The sequence below is a fragment of the Ranitomeya variabilis genome, chromosome 1 (genome assembly GCF_051348905.1).
Source record: "Ranitomeya variabilis isolate aRanVar5 chromosome 1, aRanVar5.hap1, whole genome shotgun sequence".
In the NCBI taxonomy this organism is placed as follows: Eukaryota; Metazoa; Chordata; class Amphibia; order Anura; family Dendrobatidae; genus Ranitomeya; species Ranitomeya variabilis.
The window spans coordinates 502,787,326-502,810,164 of NC_135232.1; the positions used below are offsets into that span (position 1 = coordinate 502,787,326).

At 43.4% G+C, this 22,839-nt stretch overlaps 1 protein-coding gene across 3 annotated transcripts in view; it reads right to left on the reverse strand.

Moving 5' to 3' along the window:
* The window catches only part of NCAN (neurocan), a 381,019-nt gene that overhangs the window by 214,649 nt on the left and 143,531 nt on the right, over positions 1 to 22,839 (reverse strand). For all 3 annotated transcript variants that reach the window (XM_077252478.1, XM_077252484.1, XM_077252470.1), the window contains exon 2: positions 15,542 to 15,606. In XM_077252478.1, coding sequence (XP_077108593.1) covers positions 15,542 to 15,606 — 65 coding nt within the window. The remainder of the gene's footprint in view (positions 1 to 15,541; positions 15,607 to 22,839) is intronic.

Below are 22,839 nucleotides of genomic sequence, written 5' to 3' on the forward strand. Positions count from 1 at the left end.
GTGAACCTTTGCTGCCTACCCCGACCTCGGACCATCTGACTACGCTGTTGTCTCGCCCTACTATACCTCATTCGCGCGCCTCTGACTTTATGGTCAGCTGCTGCAGTCTCAGGGTCTACCTTGGAGTGGTACCTGGTATCTACCGGCAGTCCAGCCTATTCTCACCATTAGAGGCTCCAGTGAAGACCTGGTAGACACTTAGTCATGCCTCTCCAGGGTAAACTCAGCCCGTGGCGCAGTAGGTCAACACCCACCAGCGTTACGGCTACACTCATCAGTAATACCTCTATATTCTCTAGTGACTTCATGTCTAGATTTGGGGCTTTGTTTAATTAGAATTCTGCCTTGGACTGGACCATGAAAGTAACAGATGATTCTTCCGCAGGCCCAAGCTCTCGTACAAAAATGGCCTCAAAAGGTGCAGAAGAAGATATAAAATTTGTTGCTGACTTTGCAGTTACTCATTTGCCACTAATATGGCATCTGACAAACATTATATTTATGAAGTTCACTGTGCACCACTGTTACTAACACAAACAAAATTGTTTGAATATGTAGGTGGGGTATCATGTGCCTAGTGGGACTTATTTATCAAAGTATTTGGAAATTTGTCAGCCAGAAACAACATCATATGAATTGTAGCATTTTTTAAGATATTATGTAGGGGTTACCCCTTTTGATGAATCTGATGCACACTCCATCATCCTCTGTTGGACTAATCCTGCACGTAAACATTTTTCATTTCCAACCCTCAATACTCGTTATTTTCACGAGAAAGTTTTCCAATTCTCAAAAGTATAATTAAAATACAATGCTCAGAATACCATTAGTCTACCTGCATAGATATTGAAAACTCCAATCAGAATCTAAGCCCCTATATTATGTCATCTGTATAAAATAATGAATTTAGGAATCTTAATATTACTTGGTATATCAGTACCCAGTGGTGCCATATCCAACCGTATTCATTTGCCACTGTCAGATACCTATCCTAACACTTGGAAAAAAATGCTGTACATGAGTATTCTCGGCTTCATTAGAATGTGATATCGGATGTAGCAAAGCATAGTGTGGGAAACTGTAATTTGGGCTTGTCAAATCATTTTATGCAGGGTGATAGCAGAAGCTCAGCACTTCCTAACTAGAAGTGGAATTGTCTTGCAAAAATCTTTATAATTATGGGTATTTAATGGACATTGGGATCAATAATACATCTTAAATACCAGGAACTTTGAAATGGCAGCCTTGACCCATTAAATATACAGGGCGTTTTTCTTTCCTATTCTACATATTTTCAACCGTTTAAAAATATATTTTCTTTTCACAGCAATTACCAATGATTTTCCAAGATAGATTTATTTGCGCCCCTGAAGAGACTGTTTCCCAAACTGTGCAGCTGATGATCAGTATCTCTGCAGCTGGTAATTACAATCTGCGCATGGGATCTGCACTTGTCATATCATTGCCAAGAACCGACTTCTGTCATGTACAGATTAACTCCCTCATATCTGGTTGCAAACAGCACACAATGCTACCGCACACAAAGAGTCTTCCAATAATGCTGGGCAGATGTCTCAGACAGCAGGATTTAGTCTCTGATTATAATGTGAGCATGTTATAATGTGCTGCAAAATATAAACCTCACCATTAAATTTGGGATATTATGTTTGTTATTTAAAGGTGTTTTCTCAAGGCAGACATTTATGGCATATGTACTAGAAAATAAGATGTGTGGGGGGTCCTACCAGTCCCTCGAATTTGGGCCTGTTTCATCATTTGCGTTGGATACATGACTGCCAAACTCTATAACAGAAAATTCCATGTGGTTTTTAATTTAGTTTTATATATTGAATTGTTAAATATCTTGGTGATGTTTACCCATTTTATGCTGTTTTGCATACCGTAGGAGTATAAACTGCATATTAGATTGATACATAAAGTAAAAAATATATAGATATGCCATTATTGCAGATAGAATAAGGGGCGCAATAATTAAAAATAAGATACTGTGACATTTTTCCAGTATTATGAAACAGGTTTGAAGTCTCTAAAAATGCTATGTTTGAATACATAGTCAGACAGTAGGCAGAGGTACAGAAAATATTCTGAGATTAGAAATAAGAAATACTGTTAGTGTTAAATAGTGTTCATCTAAGGGGTGAAACTGGCTGAATATTAGTAAATTAGAAGTTAAATGGGTTGTATCATGTTAGCAAGATATCATTTATACACAGAATGGGTGGCAACTTGCTGAATACTAGGAGTCCAAGCCTTAGGATCCCCACTGATTCTGAGATAGAGTCTTCTAAAGCCCCCGTCACACTAAGCGAGGTCGCTAGCGAGATCGTTGCTGAGTCACAAGTTTTGTGATGCAACAGCGACCTCAGTAGCGATCTCGCTATGTTTGATACGTAGCAGCGACCAGGCCCCTGCTGTGAGATCGCTGGTCGTGTCGGAATGGCCTGGACCTTTTTTTGATCGTTGAGGTCCCGCTGACATCGCTGAATCGGTGTGTGTGACACGGATTCAGCGATGTCTTCACTGGTAACCAGGGTAAACATCGGGTTACTAAGCGCAGGGCCGCGCTTAGTAACCCGATGTTTACCCTGGTTACCATCGTAAATGTAAAAAAACCCAAACACTACATACTCACATTCCGGTGTCTGTCAGGTCCCTTGCCGTCTGCTTCCCGCACTGACTGACTGCCGGCCGTAAAGTGAAAGCACAGCACAGCGGTGACGTCACCGCTCTGCTGTTAGGGCCGGCGCTCAGTCAGTGCAGGAAGCGGACGCCGGGGGACGCGAAGGTGAGTATGTACTGTTTGTTTTTTTACATTTTACACTGGTAACCAGGGTAAACATCGGGTTACTAAGCGCGGCTCTGCGCTTAGCAACCCGATGTTTACCCTGGTTACCCGGGGACCTCGGCATCATTGGTCGCTGGAGAGCTGTCTGTGTGACAGCTCTCCAGCGACCAAACAGCAACTAAACAGCCACGCTGCAGCGATCGGCATCGTTGTCTGTATCGCTGCAGCGTCGCTAAGTGTGACGGGGCCTTAAGAATCAATCAGGGGATCCTAGTTATCAGACCCCCACAATGGACAAGTTTTCAACTATCCTATGAATAGGTGGAAAATTAGAACAACTTGTATAACCTTACTGCAAATGTGTGGACAGGGTTTAGGAGCTGTGTAATACAATCAGCATCTGACTGTATCAGCGGCAATTGGCACTTTCTCCAATTGCTGATTTATAACCATGTACAGTGGCTTGAGAAAGTATTCACCCCATTGGATTTTTACTTATTTTGTTACATTACATGCTTTATTTAAATATTTTGTAATCCGATTTGTGTGTGATGCATCAGCACTAAGTAGTCTAAGTTGGTAAAGTGAGAAAAATATAGGCATAAATTAAATTTATGGGATCAAATAGCTAAAAATTGGCATGTGCATATGTATTCACCCCTTTTGTTATGAAACCCTGTTGTGAACTCTGTTTTTGGGCTCCCTCTTGTGGTCACAAGTGGTACTGTGTGAGTGCTGTCTTTGGGCTCCCTCTGGTGGCTCTTTGTGTCATTCTGCAGGTCTGAGGCTGGATCAGCTGTCTCGTTATCTGTTAGCTGGTTTCCTATTTAGCTCACCTGGACTTTCAGTCCCTGCTGTCGATGTATTCAGTGCTATTTTGATCTCTCCTGAATTCCTTCGCTATCAGTCTCTCCAAGAGAAGCTAAGTTTTCTGTTTGGTTATTTTTTGCTCATCAGTGTTCAATATGTTTTTTGGTTATTTACTTGTCCTTGTCCAGCTTGCTAATATGTGATTTCCTCGCTTGCTGGTAGCTCTAGGGGGCTGAGTTTCTCCCCTCACACCGTTAGTTGGTGTGGGGGTTCTTGAATTCTCAGTGTGGATATTTTGTATAGGGTTTTTTACTGACCGCACAGTTCCCTGCCTGTCTTCTGCTATCTAGTATTAGTGGGCCTCATTTGCTGAATCTGTTTTCATTTCTACGTTTTGTATTTTCCCCTTACCTCACCGTTATTATTTGTTGGGGGCTTCCTATATCTTTGGGGTCATTTCTCTGAGGCAAGTGAGGTCTTATTTTCTCTATAGGGGTAGCAAGTTTCTCAGGCTGCGTCGAGACGTCCAGGAATTTAGGCATGTTCACCGGCTACCTTTAGTGTGTTTGTTAGGATCAGGTTGCGGTCAGTCCAGTTACCACCTCCCTAGAGCTTGTTCTATGTTCAGTAACTTAGCTAGTCCATTCTGTGATCCTCAGCCACTAAGGATCATAACAGTACAGCAGGCCAAAAAGTGTTTAATGCATCGCAGAAGTGGGATAAGAGAAGTCCTGAGTACATTTTTTTTTTCCTCTCCCTTTGCTGCAGTCTGTCCAGCTTCTCTGATCCCCTTAATCTCTGGGTGGCTTTGAGTTCAGCTGCAGACATGGATATTCAGAGTCTGACTTCTAGTGTGGATCATCTTGCTGCAAGGGTGCAAAGCATTCAGGATTTTGTTGTTCACAGTCCTATGTCTGAGCCAAAAGTACCTATTCCTGAGTTGTTTTCTGGAGATAGGTCTAGGTTTCTGAATTTTAAGAATAATTGTAAATTATTTCTTTCTTTGAGACCTCGTTCCTCTGGTGATTCCGCTCAGCAAGTTAGAATTGTTATCTCCTTGTTACGTGGCGACCCTCAAGATTGGGCTTTCTCCCTGGCGCCAGGAGATCCTGCATTGCTGAATGTGGATGCGTTTTTTCTGGCGCTTGGATTGCTTTATGAGGAACCTAATCTTGAGAACCAGGCAGAAAAGGCCTTGCTGGCTCTCTCTCAGGGCCAGGATGAAGCTGAGGTGTATTGTCAAAAATTTCGGAAATGGTCGGTGCTTACTCAATGGAATGAGTGTGCCCTGGCTGCAAATTTCAGAGGGGGTCTTTCTGAAGCCATTAAGAATGTTATGGTGGGGTTCCCCACGCCTGCAAGTCTGAATGACTCAATGGCTTTGGCCATTCAGATTGATCGGCGTTTGCGGGAGCGCAAATCTGCGCACCATCTGGCGGTGTTTTCTGAACAGAGACCTGAGTCTATGCAATGTGACCGAATTCTGACCAGAATTGAGCAGCAAAATCATAGACGTCAAAATGGGTTGTGCTTTTACTGTGGTGATTCAACTCATGTTATCTCAGCATGCTCTAAGCGCGTAAAAAAAAACGCTAAATCTGTCACCGTTGGTACTATACAGCCTAAATTCATTTTGTCTGTTACTTTAATTCGTTCTTTGTCATCCTACTCGGTTATGGCTTTTGTGGATTCAGGTGCTGCCCTGAACCTGATGGATTTGTCGTTTGCCAGGCGCTGTGGTTTTGTTCTGGAGCCTTTGGAATTCCCTATTCCACTGAGGGGAATTGATGCTACACCATTGGCTGAGAATAAGCCTCAGTATTGGACTCAAGTGACCATGTGCATGACTCCTGTACATCAGGAGGTGATTCGCTTTCTTGTGCTGCATAATTTGCATGATGTTGTCGTTTTGGGTCTGCCATGGCTGCAGGCCCATAATCCAGTTCTGAATTGGAAAGCTATGTCTGTTTCAAGTTGGGGTTGCCAGGGGATTCATGGCGATGCTCCTTTGGTGTCAATTGCTTCTTCCACTCCTTCTGAGGTCCCTGAGGTTTTGTCGGACTACCAGGATGTATTTGATGAGCTCAGATCCGGTGCCCTGCCTCCTCACAGGGATTGTGATTGTGCTATAAATTTGATTCCTGGTAGTAAGTTCCCTAAGGGACGACTTTTTAATTTGTCTGTACCAGAACATGCCGCGATGCGGAGTTATATAAAGGAGTCTTTAGAGAAGGGACATATTCGCCCGTCCTCCTCCCCTCTTGGTGCAGGATTCTTTTTTGTGGCCAAAAAGGATGGTTCTCTGAGACCTTGTATAGATTATCGTCTTCTAAATAAAATCACGGTCAAATTTCAGTATCCTTTGCCATTATTATCTGATCTGTTTGCTCGGATTAAGGGGTCCAGTTGGTTCACCAAGATAGATCTTCGTGGTGCGTATAACCTTGTGCGTATTAAGCAGGGGGATGAATGGAAAACAGCATTTAATACGCCCGAAGGCCATTTTGAGTACTTGGTGATGCCTTTTGGACTCTCTAATGCTCCTTCTGTGTTCCAGTCCTTCATGCATGACATCTTCCGAGAATATCTGGATAAATTTATGATTGTGTATCTGGATGACATTTTGGTCTTTTCTGAGGACTGGGAGTCCCATGTGAAGCAGGTCAGGATGGTATTTCAGGTCCTGCGTGCTAATGCCTTATTTGTGAAGGGCTCAAAATGTCTCTTCGGAGTACAGAAGGTTTCCTTTTTGGGTTTTATTTTTTCTCCTTCTACTATTGAGATGGACCCAGTCAAGGTCCAGGCTATTCATGACTGGACTCAGCCTACATCTGTTAAGAGTCTTCAGAAGTTCTTGGGTTTTGCTAATTTTTACCGTCGCTTCATTGCTAATTTTTCTGGCGTAGTTAAACCCTTGACGGATTTGACCAAGAAGGGTTCTGATGTGACTAATTGGTCTCCGGCGGCCGTGGAAGCCTTTCGGGAGCTGAAGCGCCGGTTTTCTTCGGCTCCAGTTTTGTGTCAGCCTGATGTCTCTCTTCCTTTTCAGGTCGAGGTTGATGCTTCTGAGATTGGAGCAGGGGCTGTTTTGTCGCAGAGAAGCTCTGATTGCTCTGTGATGAAACCCTGTGCTTTCTTTTCAAGAAAGTTCTCATCTGCCGAGCGGAATTATGATGTTGGTAATCGGGAGTTGTTGGCTATGAAGTGGGCATTTGAGGAGTGGCGACATTGGCTCGAGGGAGCTAAGCATCGTGTGGTGGTCTTGACTGATCACAAAAATCTGATTTATCTCGAGTCTGCCAAGCGGCTGAATCCTAGACAGGCTCGTTGGTCGTTGTTTTTCTCCCGTTTCGATTTCTTGGTCTCGTACCTGCCTGGTTCGAAGAACGTGAAGGCTGATGCTCTTTCTAGGAGTTTTATGCCTGACTCTCCGGGAGTTTCAGAGCCGGCTGGTATCCTCAGAGAGGGAGTGATTTTGTCTGCCATTTCCCCAGATTTGCAACGAGTGCTGCAGAAATTTCAGGCTGAGAGACCAGACCGTTGCCCACCAGAGAGACTGTTTGTCCCAGATAGATGGACCAGCAGAGTTATTTCCGAGGTTCATTCTTCGGTGTTGGCAGGTCATCCTGGGATTTTTGGTACCAGAGATTTGGTGGCTAGGTCCTTCTGGTGGCCTTCCTTGTCACGGGATGTGCGTTCCTTTGTGCAGTCCTGTGGGATTTGTGCTCGGGCTAAGCCTTGCTGTTCTCGTGCCAGCGGTTTGCTTTTGCCTTTGCCTGTCCCGAAGAGGCCTTGGACGCACATTTCCATGGATTTTATTTCGGATCTTCCAGTCTCTCAGAGAATGTCTGTCATCTGGGTGGTGTGTGATCGTTTTTCCAAAATGGTCCATTTGGTGCCCTTGCCTAAGTTGCCTTCCTCCTCCGATTTGGTTCCTCTATTTTTTCAGAATGTGGTTCGCTTGCACGGCATCCCTGAAAATATTGTGTCTGACAGACGATCCCAGTTTGTGTCCAGATTTTGGCGGATCTTTTGTGCTAAGATGACCTTTGATTTGTCTTTTTCGTCGGCCTTCCATCCTCAGACGAATGGCCAAGCCGAGTGAACTAATCAGACCTTGGAAACTTATTTAAGATGTTTTGTTTCTGCTGATCAGGATGATTGGGTGACTTTTTTGCCATTGGTCGAGTTTGCCCTTAATAATCGGGCTAGTTCTGCTACTTTGGTTTCACCGTTTTTCTGCAATTCTGGTTTTCATCCTCGTTTTTCCTCGGGTCAGGTTGAGCCTTCTGACTGTCCTGGGGTGGATTCTGTGGTGGATAGGTTGCAGCAGATTTGGAACCATGTAGTGGACAATTTGAAGTTGTCACAGGAGAAGGCTCAGCGCTTTGCCAACCGCCGTCGCGGTGTGGGTCCCCGACTTCGTGTTGGGGATTTGGTATGGCTGTCTTCTCGGTATGTTCCTATGAAGGTCTCCTCTCCTAAATTCAAGCCTCGCTTCATCGGTCCTTATAAGATTTTGGAAATCCTTAACCCGGTGTCATTTCGTTTGGACCTCCCAGCGTCGTTTGCCATTCATAACGTGTTCCATAGGTCTTTGTTGCGGAGGTATGTGGTGCCTGTGGTTCCTTCTGTTGAGCCCCCTGCCCTGGTGCTGGTTGAGGGCGAATTGGAGTATGTGGTGGAGAAGATCTTGGATTCTCGTATTTCTAGACGGAGGCTTCAGTATTTGGTTAAGTGGAAGGGCTATGGTCAGGAGGATAATTCCTGGGTTGTCGCCTCTGATGTTCATGTGGCCGATTTGGTTCATGCCTTCCATGTGGCTCATCCTGATCGCCCTGGGGGTTTTGATGAGGGTTCGGTGACCCCTCCTCAAGAGGGGGGGGTACTGTTGTGAACTCTGTTTTTGGGCTCCCTCTTGTGGTCACAAGTGGTACTGTGTGAGTGCTGTCTTTGGGCTCCCTCTGGTGGCTCTTTGTGTCATTCTGCAGGTCTGAGGCTGGATCAGCTGTCTCGTTATCTGTTAGCTGGTTTCCTATTTAGCTCACCTGGACTTTCAGTGTTTGCCTGCTGTCGATGTATGCAGTGCTATTTTGATCTCTCCTGAATTCCTTTGCTATCAGTCTCTCCAAGAGAAGCTAAGTTTTCTGTTTGGTTATTTTTTTGCTCATCAGTGTTCAATATGTTTTTTGGTTATTTACTTGTCCTTGTCCAGCTTGCTAATATGTGATTTCCTCGCTTGCTGGTAGCTCTAGGGGGCTGAGTTTCTCCCCTCACACCGTTAGTTGGTGTGGGGGTTCTTGAATTCTCAGCGTGGATATTTTGTATAGGGTTTTTTACTGACCGAACAGTTCCCTGCCTGTCTTCTGCTATCTAGTATTAGTGGGCCTCATTTGCTGAATCTGTTTTCATTTCTACGTTTTGTATTTTCCCCTTACCTCACCGCTATTATTTGTTGGGGGCTTCCTATATCTTTGGGGTCATTTCTCTGAGGCAAGTGAGGTCTTATTTTCTCTATAGGGGTAGCAAGTTTCTCAGGCTGCGTCGAGACGTCCAGGAATTTAGGCACGTTCACCGGCTACCTTTAGTGTGTTTGTTAGGATCAGGTTGCGGTCAGTCCAGTTACCACCTCCCTAGAGCTTGTTCTATGTTCAGTAACTTAGCTAGTCCATTCTGTGATCCTCAGCCACTAAGGATCATAACAAAACCCCTAGAAATTTCTGGTGCTAGCAATAACCTTCATAAGTCACATGCTTAATGAGAGGAAGACCACCTATGTGCATACTAAGTGTCACATGGTCTGTCAGTATATACACACCTTTTCTGAAAGGCCACAGAGGCTGCAACACCATTAAGCAAGGGGCACCCCTAACCAAAGAACACTATGAAGACCAAGGAGATCCCCAAACAAGTCAGGGACAAGGTTGTTGAGGATTACAAGTCAAGGTTGTGTTATAAAAAAATATCCCAATCTCTAATGTTCCCAGGGAGCACCTTCAAATCCATTATCATCAAATGGAAATAACATGGTACCACAACAAACCTGCCAAGAGAGGGCTGTCCACTAAAATATCAAATAAAATCAGCTGGGGCAAGGAGGCCATTAATAAGAGAGGCAGTACAGAGACAAATGGTAACTCTGAAGGAGCTGCAGACTTCCCAAGCAGAGACTGAAGTATCTGCCCATATGACCACAATAGGCCATATACTTCATAGAGGTGGCCTTTATGGAAGAATGGGCATAAAACAGCCTTTACTTACACACAAAAATTGTAAGGCTCCTTTGAGTCTGCCAAAACACATATGGCACACTCCCCAAATGTATGAAGGAAAGTGTTGTGGTCTTATCAGTAAAAAATCATAAGATGGAATAAACAAGACCCAAAAGAAAAGTCATAGAAAGATAGTAGCTTAAATAAAGCTACTTACTGTGAAGGTGCAAGTCTGTCTCCTCTCTGTCACCCAACGCACGTTTCATCACCACTTCATTACGAGGCGTGGTGACTGGTGACAAAACGTGCGTTGGGGCGACGGAGAGGAGACAGACTTCCACATTCACAGTTATGATTGTTTAGTCTAGCTATACTGCTCACATCAGGCCATTCTTATAGGATATTGTACCTGTCATTTGATTAGGCTGAATTGTGTGTGGTTATTTCACTGTTGGTTTCCTGCTATATGGACCCATTATAGTCTTATATTTGCTACTATATGATACTAGTAGTATCTAGTAGTGGTGTTCTGGCACTTAGCAATTTATAACATTTGTCTGTGTACTCTCCTTTTGTTTGGTAAGCAGTCTCTGTATTTTATCCTGCATATTTTAAATTGATTAAACAAATACAGTATTTGAGGAGAAACGGGGTCAGTGGGTGCTCTCGTCCGCTGGCCCGACTCCCTTTAGCAAGACTGCATGGACCAGGGCTCATACCACTGAACGCCCGCTCTATCTCCCGGTGGGCAATACACTACACAGACAACACAGGGTTAGGGTAAAACAGTGTGGCAATACTTTATTGAACCACAACATCCATTAGCAAACAGAACAATCCCAGCAATTACCCCAGGATGGTGCACATTACAGGGTCTCACCCCTCCTGCTGACTCACCGGGATAATAGTAGATATTATGTCCGAGCTTTCATGGTCACTACTCCACCTGTGATATGCATGCAGAGAGGAGCTAACAACAAGTGTAGGGAAATAGCAGAGAACATTCCTATGTTCTTTTAGCTGGGTCTTATGTACCCTCAGCTGAGATCCTGAATAGTGACACCAACCAGAAGAAAAGAAGTCTCTTTTATACCCGAGGCATGTGATCTATTTTTAGATTTACCCAGTGTCCTTCAGTCCACCCTGACAGCCTTTCCCTATCTACCTTCGAAGTCAGCAAACTGGTTACAGAATACAATACACAATTATCATATCAGCACACAATAAACAAAGATAAACAAACACCCCATCTATTCCATGATTGTGCCCCATCTGTCCCATGATCTTGCCCCATCTGCCCCATGATCCTGCCCCATCTGTCTCCATCGTATACATCCTGACCCATGATCCTGCACCATGTGTCTCCATCCTGCTCCATCTGCCTCCATCCTACTCCATCTGTCTCCATCCTGCCCCATCTGTCTCCATCCTGCCCCATGATCCTACACCATCTGTCTCCATCCTGCCCCATGATCCTGCACCATCTGTCTCCATCCTGCCCCATGTTCCTGCCCCAGCTGTCTCTATCCTGTCCTATGTCTCCATCCTGCGCCATGTCTCCATCCTGCACCGTGTCTCCATCCTGCCCCATGTGTATCCATCCTGCCCCATGATCCTACACCATCTGTCTCAATCCTTCCCCATCTGTCTCCATTTTGCCCCATGTTCCTGACCCATCTGTGTCAATCCTGCCCCATGATCCTGCACCATCTCTCTCCATCCTGCCCCATGATTCTGCACCATTTGTCTCCATCCTGTCCTATGTCTCCATCCTGCCCCATGATCCTGCACCATCTCTCTCAATCCTGCCACATGTCTCCATCCTGCCCCATGTCTCCATCCTGCACCGTGTCTCCATCCTGCATCGTGTTTCCATTCTGCCCTATGATTCTGCACATCTGTCTCCATTCTGCCCCATCTGTCTCCATCCTGCTCCATGTTCCTGCCCCATCTGTCTCCATCCTGCCTCATGTCTGCATCCTGCCCCATGTCTCCATCCTGCACCATGTCTCCATCCTGCCCCATGAATGATCCTGCACTATGTGTCTACATCCTGTGCCATGGTGCAGGATCATGGGGCAGGATGGAGACAGATGGGGCAGGATCGATACTCATGGTCCATGTGTCTCTATCCTGCCTTCTAAACATATTGTGGCTTGCCACTTTCAGTAAAAAAAACTTCCTTCTTACCTGGCCATGGTCCAGCGGCGATGCTCTCTCCATGCATTTCAAGCGCAAACTCACCCGCGAATGACAATGACGTCATATGCCTGCGACGTACTTGCTGACATCAGCTGCCAGCCTTCGATTGGCAGCTGGCTTTTAACTATTACTGTGCGGGCCCGCACGGCAATAGAGTTTAACTGAATCTGTGTCTTGGATGCAGGTTCAGTTACTGCACCATCAGAATCCTGCCGCTGGGGCCTGATGAGCAGAAGAGACCGAGTCCGATGAAGGCCCCATCTGCTCATCGGGCCCCATACGCCAGTCAGGGCCGTAATGCCCAGATGGCGGCCCTGGTCACATTTTAAATGCCACTATGACTGTGAGTAAAAGTGACATAAACATTACGCTCTCAGTAATCAATCATTTTTTAATACATACTACAATTTACAGCAATATGTAAGGTTGGCTTGCAATATGGAATCGTTGAATCTGCCATTTTCCAAATCTGACGCAAAAAAAAGCTGAATCTTAACTATTTCAACCAAATGAAGCTTGAACTTGTAACATGAGCTGATTGGATTTTAAGTTAAGAGCTCTCAAAGCTTATTAAATTGACATTGCATTAAAACTAAAACCTTTATTTAATGCAAGAATTGATTGAGAATTGATTGAGATCTAAATAAAATATGTTATGAGCCTGAATTCAACCTAATTTGCTCCTTTTTACATACAATTAACCCAGAATAAGATTTTAATGTTTCATAGAATGTAGCTGTTGAAAATCATCATGAAATTTCCATGTTCACCGTATGTATAGCTAACATACCTGTTTCCTAAAAAGCTGTTCGGACATTATTCCTACTCTAGCTATCTTAAAAAAAATAAATAAAAACAAATGAAAAAAAAGCACTTTCACTAACTGAATCTGAAAAAAAATCTCAACATGTTTCTTCAGTAAACTACAGTACATGAAATTCACCCATTCAAGTCTATGGGTGTGCCAAAAATATTACATGCCATACGTATAACATCTGTTTTTTAAAGATACGATACCTTGCAATTCTTTAACATAGGAATCTATAAATGGTCTTGTAAATTATTAATAGCTGCTGCTGTAAAAAAATGGATTGTATACGAACAGCACATAGATGACATGTGAGAAATATATCGTTTGAGTTTGCTGGATATAATTTATTTTTTTTTATACGGACATTTGAAACTACCCTCAAGGTGGGCATACATACTATCTTGAGCACTTTTCTCTCCCTGACTGTTCTCCACTTTCTAAAATAGGATCATGGATCAACTTGTATTTTTTTAATTTAAATATACAGTAACTTATTATAGAGGCATGTTAGAAAAGAATATTAGTGGATGAAACTATAATAGGTGTAGGATTTGCCATCACATCTAGGCCCTTGGGTCTAGCGGGCCATAAAGAATCCTTTAATCCATATGACAATACCAATACTATTTAAGATCATTGGTTGTGGGACCCTGTTGGAAATGTTCAAATGTGGCCCATGAGCGTCCAGCTATGCCACTACTGGTGGAGGTCCATTATTTCAGAACTCCCCTGACATCTTAAACAATTTATATAACTCATATTATCCTAAACCTCTTTCCTTCAGGACGACCATCAACAATGCTGTAAAATGAAAGCAACTTTACTGTATTATAAAGACTCAAACTTTTTATTACTGGCAAAATAAATAATGTAAAATCTATACTATAAAACATATAGGTCAGGAGTATTTATCTACAAATGTTTTAAGTAGAAACCATGGAAAAAGTTGCTAATAGGCTCAAATGTAAAAAAAATACAGTTTCTTGTTTTTGTGATGACCCACTGTATAATAAAAGCACAGTGGACACAGCTAAAAAAAGTTATGGTGACACATACAGTGGTGGAAATAAGTATTTGATCCCTTGCTGATTTTGTAAATTTGCCCACGGACAAAGACATGAACAGTCTATAATTTTAAAGGTAGGCTAATTTTCACACTGAGAGATAGAATGTCACAAATAAAATCCAGAAAATCACATTGTATAAATTATTTACATTTATTTGCATTTTGCAGTGAGAAATAAGCATTTGATCCCTTACCAACCATTAAGAATTCTGGCTCCTACAGACCAGTTAGACGCTCCTAATCAATTCTTTACCTGAATTAAAGACAGGTGTCTTACATAGTCATCTTTATAAAAGACTCCTGTCCACAGACTCAATCAGTCAGACTCTAACCTCTACAACATGGGCAAGACGAAAGAGCTTTTATATGGATGTCAGGGACAAGATCATAGACCTTCACAAAGCTGGAATGGGCTACAAAACCATACGTAAGACGCTGGGTGAGGAGACAACTGTTGGTGCAATAGTAAGAAAATGGATGAAATACAAAATGACTGTCAATCGACATCGATCTGGAGCAGCATGCCAAATTTCCCCTCTTGGGGTACTCTTGATCATGAGGAAGGTGAGAGATCAGCCTAAAACTACACAGGGGGAACTTGTTAATGATCTCAAGGCAGCTGGGACCACAATCACCAAGAAAGCCATTGGAAACACATAACGCAGTAAAGGTTTAAAATCCTGCAGTGCCCGCAAGGTCCCCCTGCTCAAGAAGGCACATATGCAGGCCCATCGGAAGTTTGCCAATGAACACTTGGATGATTTTGTGAGTGATTGGAAGAAGGTGCTGTGGTCAGATGAGACAAAAATTGAGGTCTTTGGCATTAACTCAACCCGCCGTGTTTGGAGGAAGAGAAATTCTGCCTATGACCCAAAGGACACCATCCCCACTGTCAAGCATGGAGGTGGAAACATTATATTTTGGGGGTGTTTCTCTGCTAAGGGCACAGGACTACTTCACTGCATCAATTGGAGAATGGATGGAGCCATGTACCGTAAAATCCTGAGTGACAACCTCCTTCCCTCTGCCAGGACATTAAAAATGGGTCGAGGCTGGGTCTTCCAGCATGGAGTGGCCTAGTCAGTCTCCAGACTTTAATCCCATAGAAAACTTATGGAGGTAGTTGAAGCTCCGAGTTGCCAAGTGACAGCCTCAAAATCATTTAGAGATGATCTGCAAAGAGGAGTGGACCAAAATTCCTCCTGACATGTGCGCAAACCTCATCATCAACTACAAAAACATCTGACTGCTGTGCTTGCCAACAAGGGTTTTGTCACCAAGTATTAAGTCTTGTTTGCCAGAGGGATCAAATACATATTTCTCAATGCAAAATGTAAATAAATTTATATAATTTATACAATGTGATTTTCTGGATTTTATTTTTGATATTCTATCTCTCAATGTTAAAATTAACCTACCCTTAAAATTATAGACTGTTCATGTCTTTGTCAGTGGGCAAACTTAAAAAAGCAGCTAGTTATGAAATAAAATACTTATTTCCCCCACTGTATGTTTCTACATAAGGTCAATGAGAAGCTATTTCTGGCTTCCAATGAGTAAATAGGGGCCTATGGATTTGACATACAGTATGTGCTGGAAGCATAACTGCGGAACATAAATGATGTAAGTCTTACCTGCAGCACTTGTGGTTGCACTGGTTACAAGAAGAAGATTAAGCATAAGCACCAATGATAGAAGTCTATAAAAGAAAACAATAATGATTATGATTAACAAAATTATGCATATTTAATATATGGATGAGGTCATACATTTTTATTTTCAATTATCCAAAAGGCATATTATATAACTTGTATAAAGTTAACATTTACCCGTCCATACATCACAAAACAAATATTATAAAGCAACAGAATATATAACATTCTAAAGTGAGTAAATAACCTTTAATTGTAGTGTGGGTCAGAATGCTGGAAAATTGTTTGTCTTTATGCAGCCAACCTAATAAAACCAGCAAGACGTTAATTGTTCAGTAGCCATATTTTTAAAGCTATTGTCCAACATTACAACCTCTTTAAATAATTAATTTTTTCACCCTTTCTATCCAAAGTCCCCAAACTTCTGTTTATTGTACTGAATGGCAAAACAATCAGCAACAAATGTAAATGTTCAGGATAAACATAATGAAGAGGAAAAGTTCTGCCAAGACTGGCCATTATCTTACATTATTTATAAGTAAATTCCCTGCATGCGTTGAGTTACATCCATAGGATCTCACACAGCAGATATAACATTTATTGGAGTTCTAGAAAATGCTCGACTATAGACTAGAATGTTGCGTTTATTACAGAGCCGAAGGTAAGATACAATTTACAGTGAACTAAAGGCAAGACAATGTTTTCAGAAAAAGAAAGAAAAAACCTTGAATGCGTTGCAGTCATCTGGTACCTTGCGCCATATATTGCAATGGAGCTATAGACAGGAGAATAGCAAAATCAATTGTGTAATGCCCGTAGGACCTCTTAGCTCAGGTACATGCAGCTTTATTGTGTCCCTCGGCGGTATTGACCAATTACTGTAATGCAGCTGCAGGACTTAGCAAACAAAGGGGGTGGGGGAGGTTGGCCATTTCTGCAACCTTTCAGGGGTAAGAGATGGCTCCTTTTCTCAGAACACTGTTCTCTATACTATATGAAGTTCTTAAAAATACTTATTTTTTTATTGCAGAACATGTTTTTGTAAAATACGAGTCTGTGAAGTATTTTATGCATCTATTCAGCTCATTTTAAATTATCTTGGTCACCCAAACCAGTGAAAACTATTAATGGCAACCAGTACATTGCCCATAGGTGGTGTTGTCAACCAGCTTTCAACAGAGGCTGTGCAATGTTATGGAATGCAATGGTGGATAACACTGCCAATTTATATGCCACTCATGTATGCTCACATAGCTATCTTAGAAATAAAGTGCCCTAAGGAAAATAATGTTGTAGAGATAGTAGAAGTAGATGCTAGCAACAAATGATGTTTTATGCGATGAATTATGAGTGCACTGAACTCATAAGAACCTGGCAACGCTATCATGCCCTTCATTTATTTATAGGAGTGTAGTTAAAAAGCACTGCATGGCAGTGTAAACGCAGCTAAGGCACTACGTATGCAAATATACAATAAGTAATAACAAACATACAAATCTGTACAAAAGAAACACTTAAAAAAACTGGGAAAAGAGAAAAGTGACACTTGAATACGTATAATGGTAAAAGCTAAAAGGATGCTTTGTTTCGAGACAATCAGTTCACATTATTCAGCGCACAAGCAGCCATCTGAGCTATAGAACAAGACCGTGTGTAGCCAATGCAGAAAACAGTAGGAGGACATGGGAAGAATGAAATTACAGTATCCATCATGTATAGCTACTAATTGGCTCAGCTTAAATCTGATATTAGATCATCATGTAACTGCATTCTGGTGTAAATAACGTAGGCAGGAAAATACTCCTAGGGACTACTAACTGCACCAAAAGCTCAGACATTCTCCACAGTGATCTCTACTACTAAACCTTTAAACCTTCGCAATTTGATACACAGGGTGGGCTATTTATATGGATACACCTAAATAAAATGGGAATGGTTGGTGATCAACTTCCTGTTTGTGGAACATTAGAATATGGGAGGGGGAAACTTTTCAAGATGGGTGGTGACCATGGAAGCCATTTTGAAGTCGGCCATTTTGGATCCAACTTTATTTTTTCCAATGGGAAGAGGGTCAAGTGACACATCAAACTTATTGAGAATTTCACAAGAAAAACAATGGTGTACTTGGTTTTAATGTAACTTTATTCTTTCATGAGTTATTTACAAGTTTATGACCACTTATAAAATGTGTTTAAAGTGCTGCCCATTGTGTTGGATTGTCAATGCAACCCTCTTCTCCCACTCTTGACACATTGATAGCAACACCGAAGAAGAAATGCTATCACAGGCTTCCAGTATCCGTTGTTTCAGATGCTGTACATCTCGTATCTTCACAGCATAGACAATTGCCTTCAGATGACCCCAAAGATAAAAGTCGGAATGCAGTGGTGCACCATATTATGGGTGTCAGATCCGAGCATTCCTACATGAACAATTTCCTGGAAAGTAGATTGGTCGTTGGTCAGTTGAATGGCCACCAACGTCTCCTGATCTGACCCCTTTAGACTTGTATCTTTTACTCATGAAAGAATAAAGTTACGTTAAAACCAAGCACATATCACTGCTCCCGTTTGCTTCCAAACTCCTTGAGCAGCATGTCCATGCTCAACTTTACTCCCACCTCTCATCTAACTCTCTCCTTGACAACCTCCAATCTGGCTTCCACTCCACCAAAACTGCACTGACCAAAATTACTAATTACTTACTCACAGCCAAAGCTAACACAGTTCTCCATCCTCCTCATTCTCGACCTGTCCTCTGCCTTCGACATAGTTGACCACTGCCTACTGCTACAGATTCTTTCTTCCCTTGGCACCAAAGACCTTGCCCTGTCCTGGATTGCCTCATACCTTTCTGACCGCACATTTAGCGTTTCCCACTCCCACACTACCTCCTCATACCACCCTCTCTCTGCTGCAGTCCCTCAAGGCTCTGTCCTGGGGCCCCTACTATTTTCCATCTATACCCTTGGCCTAGGACAACTCATAAAGTCCCATGGCTTCTAGTACCACCTGTATGCGGACAATACGCCGATCTACCTCTCTGGCCCAGATGTCACCTCTCTGCTGTCCAGAATCCCAGAGTGTCTATCAGCCAAATCCTCCTTCGCCTCTCGCTTCCTAAAACTCAATGTAGACAAAACCGAACTCATCATCTTTCCTCCATCTCGCGTATCTCCCTACTTGACCTATCTATTATGATAAACGGCATCACGCTCTCTCCCGCACCTGAAATCCGCTGCCTCAGAGTATTTGTCAACTCTGCCCTGTCCTTCAAACCGCACATACAAACTCTAGCCACCTCCTGTAGCCTCCAACTCAAAAATATTTCCAGAATCTGTCCCTTCCTCAGCCCTCAATCTACTAAAACTCTTGTGCATGCCCTCATCATCTCCCTCCTTGATTACTGCAACACCCTCCTCTGTGGCCTCCCCGCTAACTCTCTTGCACCAATCCAGTCTGTCCTCAACTCTGCTGCCCGACTAATCCACCTCTCTCCTCGCTACTCCCCTGTTTCTCCAGTCTGCAAATCCCTCCACCTGCTCCCAATTCCCCAATGAATCCAGTTCAAACTACTAACACTGACCTACAAAGCCAACCACAACCTGTTCCCTCCCTATATCTCTGAACTAATCTTACAATATCTTCCCTCAAGTAATCTTCCCCCATCCTTTGGAATTCCATGCCTCAACGCATCTAATTATCCACCACCCTTGGATCCTTCAGACTGAACCTGAAAACCCATCTCTTCAGCAAAGCTTACAGCCTGCAATAACCGCCTCACCACCACCCGAACTGCTGCCTCACCACCACCAGAGCTGCTGCGCCCTGACCTTCTGTCTTTTCCCCATTATCCTGTAGAATGCAAGTCCGCAAGGACAGGGTCCTCTCCCCTCTGTACCAGTCTGTTATTGTAAATATGTTTACTGTAAACGATATCTATAACTTTGTATGTAACCCCTTCTCATGTACAGAACCATGGAAATAATGGTGCTATATAAATAATAATAATAATAATAATAATAATAATAATAATAAAAGAGGTCATTCTTAAAGAATGGAAAAAGATTTTCATTCCAAGTCTAGGAAACTTGGTGCAGTCTTAAAAATTATGGATGTCATACAAAAGCATAAACAAAAATAATCCAGCACTTCATGTTAATCAGGGCCAAGGGTATATCAATACAAAAACCCTCCCCATATATCTCATATCGGCATATCGCCGGGTGAAATACTCCAAAGCAACATTATCTACACAAGAAAAAAGAGTATATATAACACCCACACAGTAGTTCAAATGAAACAACTTTTATTAAACATATATCTTGGTTACATATAACATGCTTCAATAAATAAGCAAATAGAGGAAGGGACAGCAACTGATACTCAAAAGAAGGATCAGTGCTCCATTATAAGACCTGGGGGAGCATATATGTATATACAAGTACAAAATAGCCACAGCAGAAGGGATATGCGAGCTAAGTACAAGAGAAATTCCAATAATATAGTCAGCACATGTGTGCTAGTAACGCACCACCATATCCCTAAGGTACATATTAAATTAAAGTCAATACTCACCCATTGTAAGTCCGGATAGTGCAGTGGTCCTCCCTATGACCCCTGACGCGCGTTGCGCGTGATAGCTTTTTCAAAGGGGATATAATAAGAATAAGGGGATCTATAAGAATAGATGCAGTAGTTTTTGATGTGGGGTATATTCATTTTTTCATAAACTAGTTTGACTAAAACTGAACATTTTGAAATTAAAGTTATACTATTAACCTAACTTTCATACTATATGTTAAAACAATGTTCTACGAGACTCAGTCTTGTCAAAATTTTGGAAAATTGTTTTTGTGTTCAGTAAAATATTAATTAAAATCTCACTTTTTCTCATACAGCGAGTAGTGTTGAGCGATACCGTCCGATACTTGAAAGTATCGGTATCGGAAAGTATTGGCCGATACCGGCAAAGTATCGGATCCAATCCGATACCGATACCCGATACGAATACAAGTCAATGGGACTCAAGTATCGGACGGTATTCCTGATGGTTCCCAGGGTCTGAAGGAGAGGAAACTCTCCTTCAGGCCCTGGGATCCATATTAATGTGTAAAAGAAAGAATTAAAATAAAAAATATTGCTATACTCACCTCTCCGACGCAGCCTGGACCTCACCGAGGGAACCGGCAGCGTTCTTTGCTTAAAATTCGCGCTTTTCCTTCCTTACGTGAAGTCCCGGCTTGTGATTGGTCGCGTGCCGCCCATGTGGCCGCGACGCGACCAATCACAGCAAGCCATGACGTACTTTTAGGTCCTTCAGGATTTTAAAATTACGTTCTGGCTTGTGATTGGTCGCGTCGCGGTCACATGGGCGACGTGACCAATCACAAGCCGTGACGTCACGGGAGGCTGGACACGCGCGCATTTTAAATCCCTGGTTAAATCCAGTACTGGGAAAATAAGAACAACAACACATGTTAACAGAAAACACACAAAATTTTGAAACATCATAAACAATTAAACATAACAGTGCTTCCCTTTATGGGAGGTGAGGACTCTTGAACGTTGCAAAGGTTAGGTCATGCACAGTTTATGACTCTCAGTTCAGTGGTTGAAACAACGGGGACCCCGGGTAAACAAAGGGGTCCCAACTTAGAAGTTTTTGGAGTAATTCACTGTCCATTACTCCGTTGTCCATTTTAAAACCTGTAACAAAAGATATGCACGCAAACAATTGTTAACTAAACAGCAGCCCTCACTAATACCTCCAAGTTTTGTAGCGGAGGGGAGTTTGATTCTGAGTGCTGCGCGCAGGGGTTGCTACTGGCCTAACAGGGCCCACTATGCTTGCTACTGCTGGTGTAGTGCACTGCCTTCTAGCTACACTTCTAGTGAGTCTGAATAGCACTGGCAGGCTAGAGCTCTCAGGGCTGCCGCTACCAACAGTGGGTACGGCAGGCTCGCCGATAGCAGAGGGAGGATTTGCCATTTCAACGGTCGGCACAGCATCTTCAGGTAGGGCTTGTTGAGGTTGCGGGACCGGATGATCTGGTACCACCATTGTTTCTGGTGGGTCCGGCTGGTGGAACGTTAGAACAGGTACCACGATGGCCTGATTTATCTGAGTCCAGCACTGGGGAAAGTCACCAAGGACAGTGTGGATCATCTTTTCCTTTTCTACAGGTGGGGAGGTTCCTGGATCCATTTCCTTCGCTCTCAGCTTATCAGGGCAGGCTTTAAGGTGGTCCCTGGATATCACCGTCGAGGTCTCTCCTCTGTCCTTGCTGATGAGACAGACCTTCGTGTTGTCGAAATTGGATGGCAGGATGGTATATGGTTCCGCTTCCCATTGGTCATCGAGCTTGTGTAGTCTCCTCTTTCGTTTGAGTACTTGCTCACCAGGTGACAGGGGAATCGCAGGAGCGTGCTGGTTGTAGTCCCTTTCTTGTTTCTGCCTAGCCTGGGCGAGACTTCTTTCCACGCACTTCTGTACTTTGCGGTACCTTCGCTGCCTTTCTGCATCCCAATCTGCATCCGGCGGGGTATCTTCGGGGACCAGGACCCCCATGTCCAGATCAACGGGTAACTGGCTAGACCTTCCTCGCATCAGGTACGCTGGAGTGCAGTTGGTAGAATTTACTGGGATGTGATTGTATATATCCACCAAGTCAGGCAACTTTGTCGGCCACAGGTTCCGTTCCTCTACGGGCAAGGTCTTCAATAAGTCGATCACCACTTGGTTCATCTTTTCGCACATCCCATTGGTTTGAGGATGGTACGGTGTGGTTCTGATCTTCTTACACCCGTACAGTTGGCAGAACTCTTGGAACACTTCTGCTTCGAATGCTGGTCCCTGATCGGTCAGTACCTTCTCCGGGTAGCCATGGGGCCTACAAAAGTACTGCTGGAAGGCCTTGGCGGCAGTCCTGGCCATTAGATCCTTGACAGGCACAACCACCAAAAATCTGGAGTAGTGATCTACGATGGTAAGAGCGTAAATATAGCCTGACCGGCTAGGTGTCAGCTTCACATGATCCAGCGCGACCAGTTCGAGCGGCCGCCTGGTGATGATAGGCTGCAAGGGAGCCCGCTGGCTGCCACGGTCCCTCCGGCGTAGGCTACATGGACCGCACTCCCGACACCACTTCTCAATGGCTCTCTTCATGCCAATCCAATAGAACCTCCCTCGGAGTAGCCTCTCCAGCTTCCTCCACCTGAAGTGTCCGGCTCCATTGTGGTAGGCTCCTAGAACCATGGGCGCATCTCGCCTTGGCACCA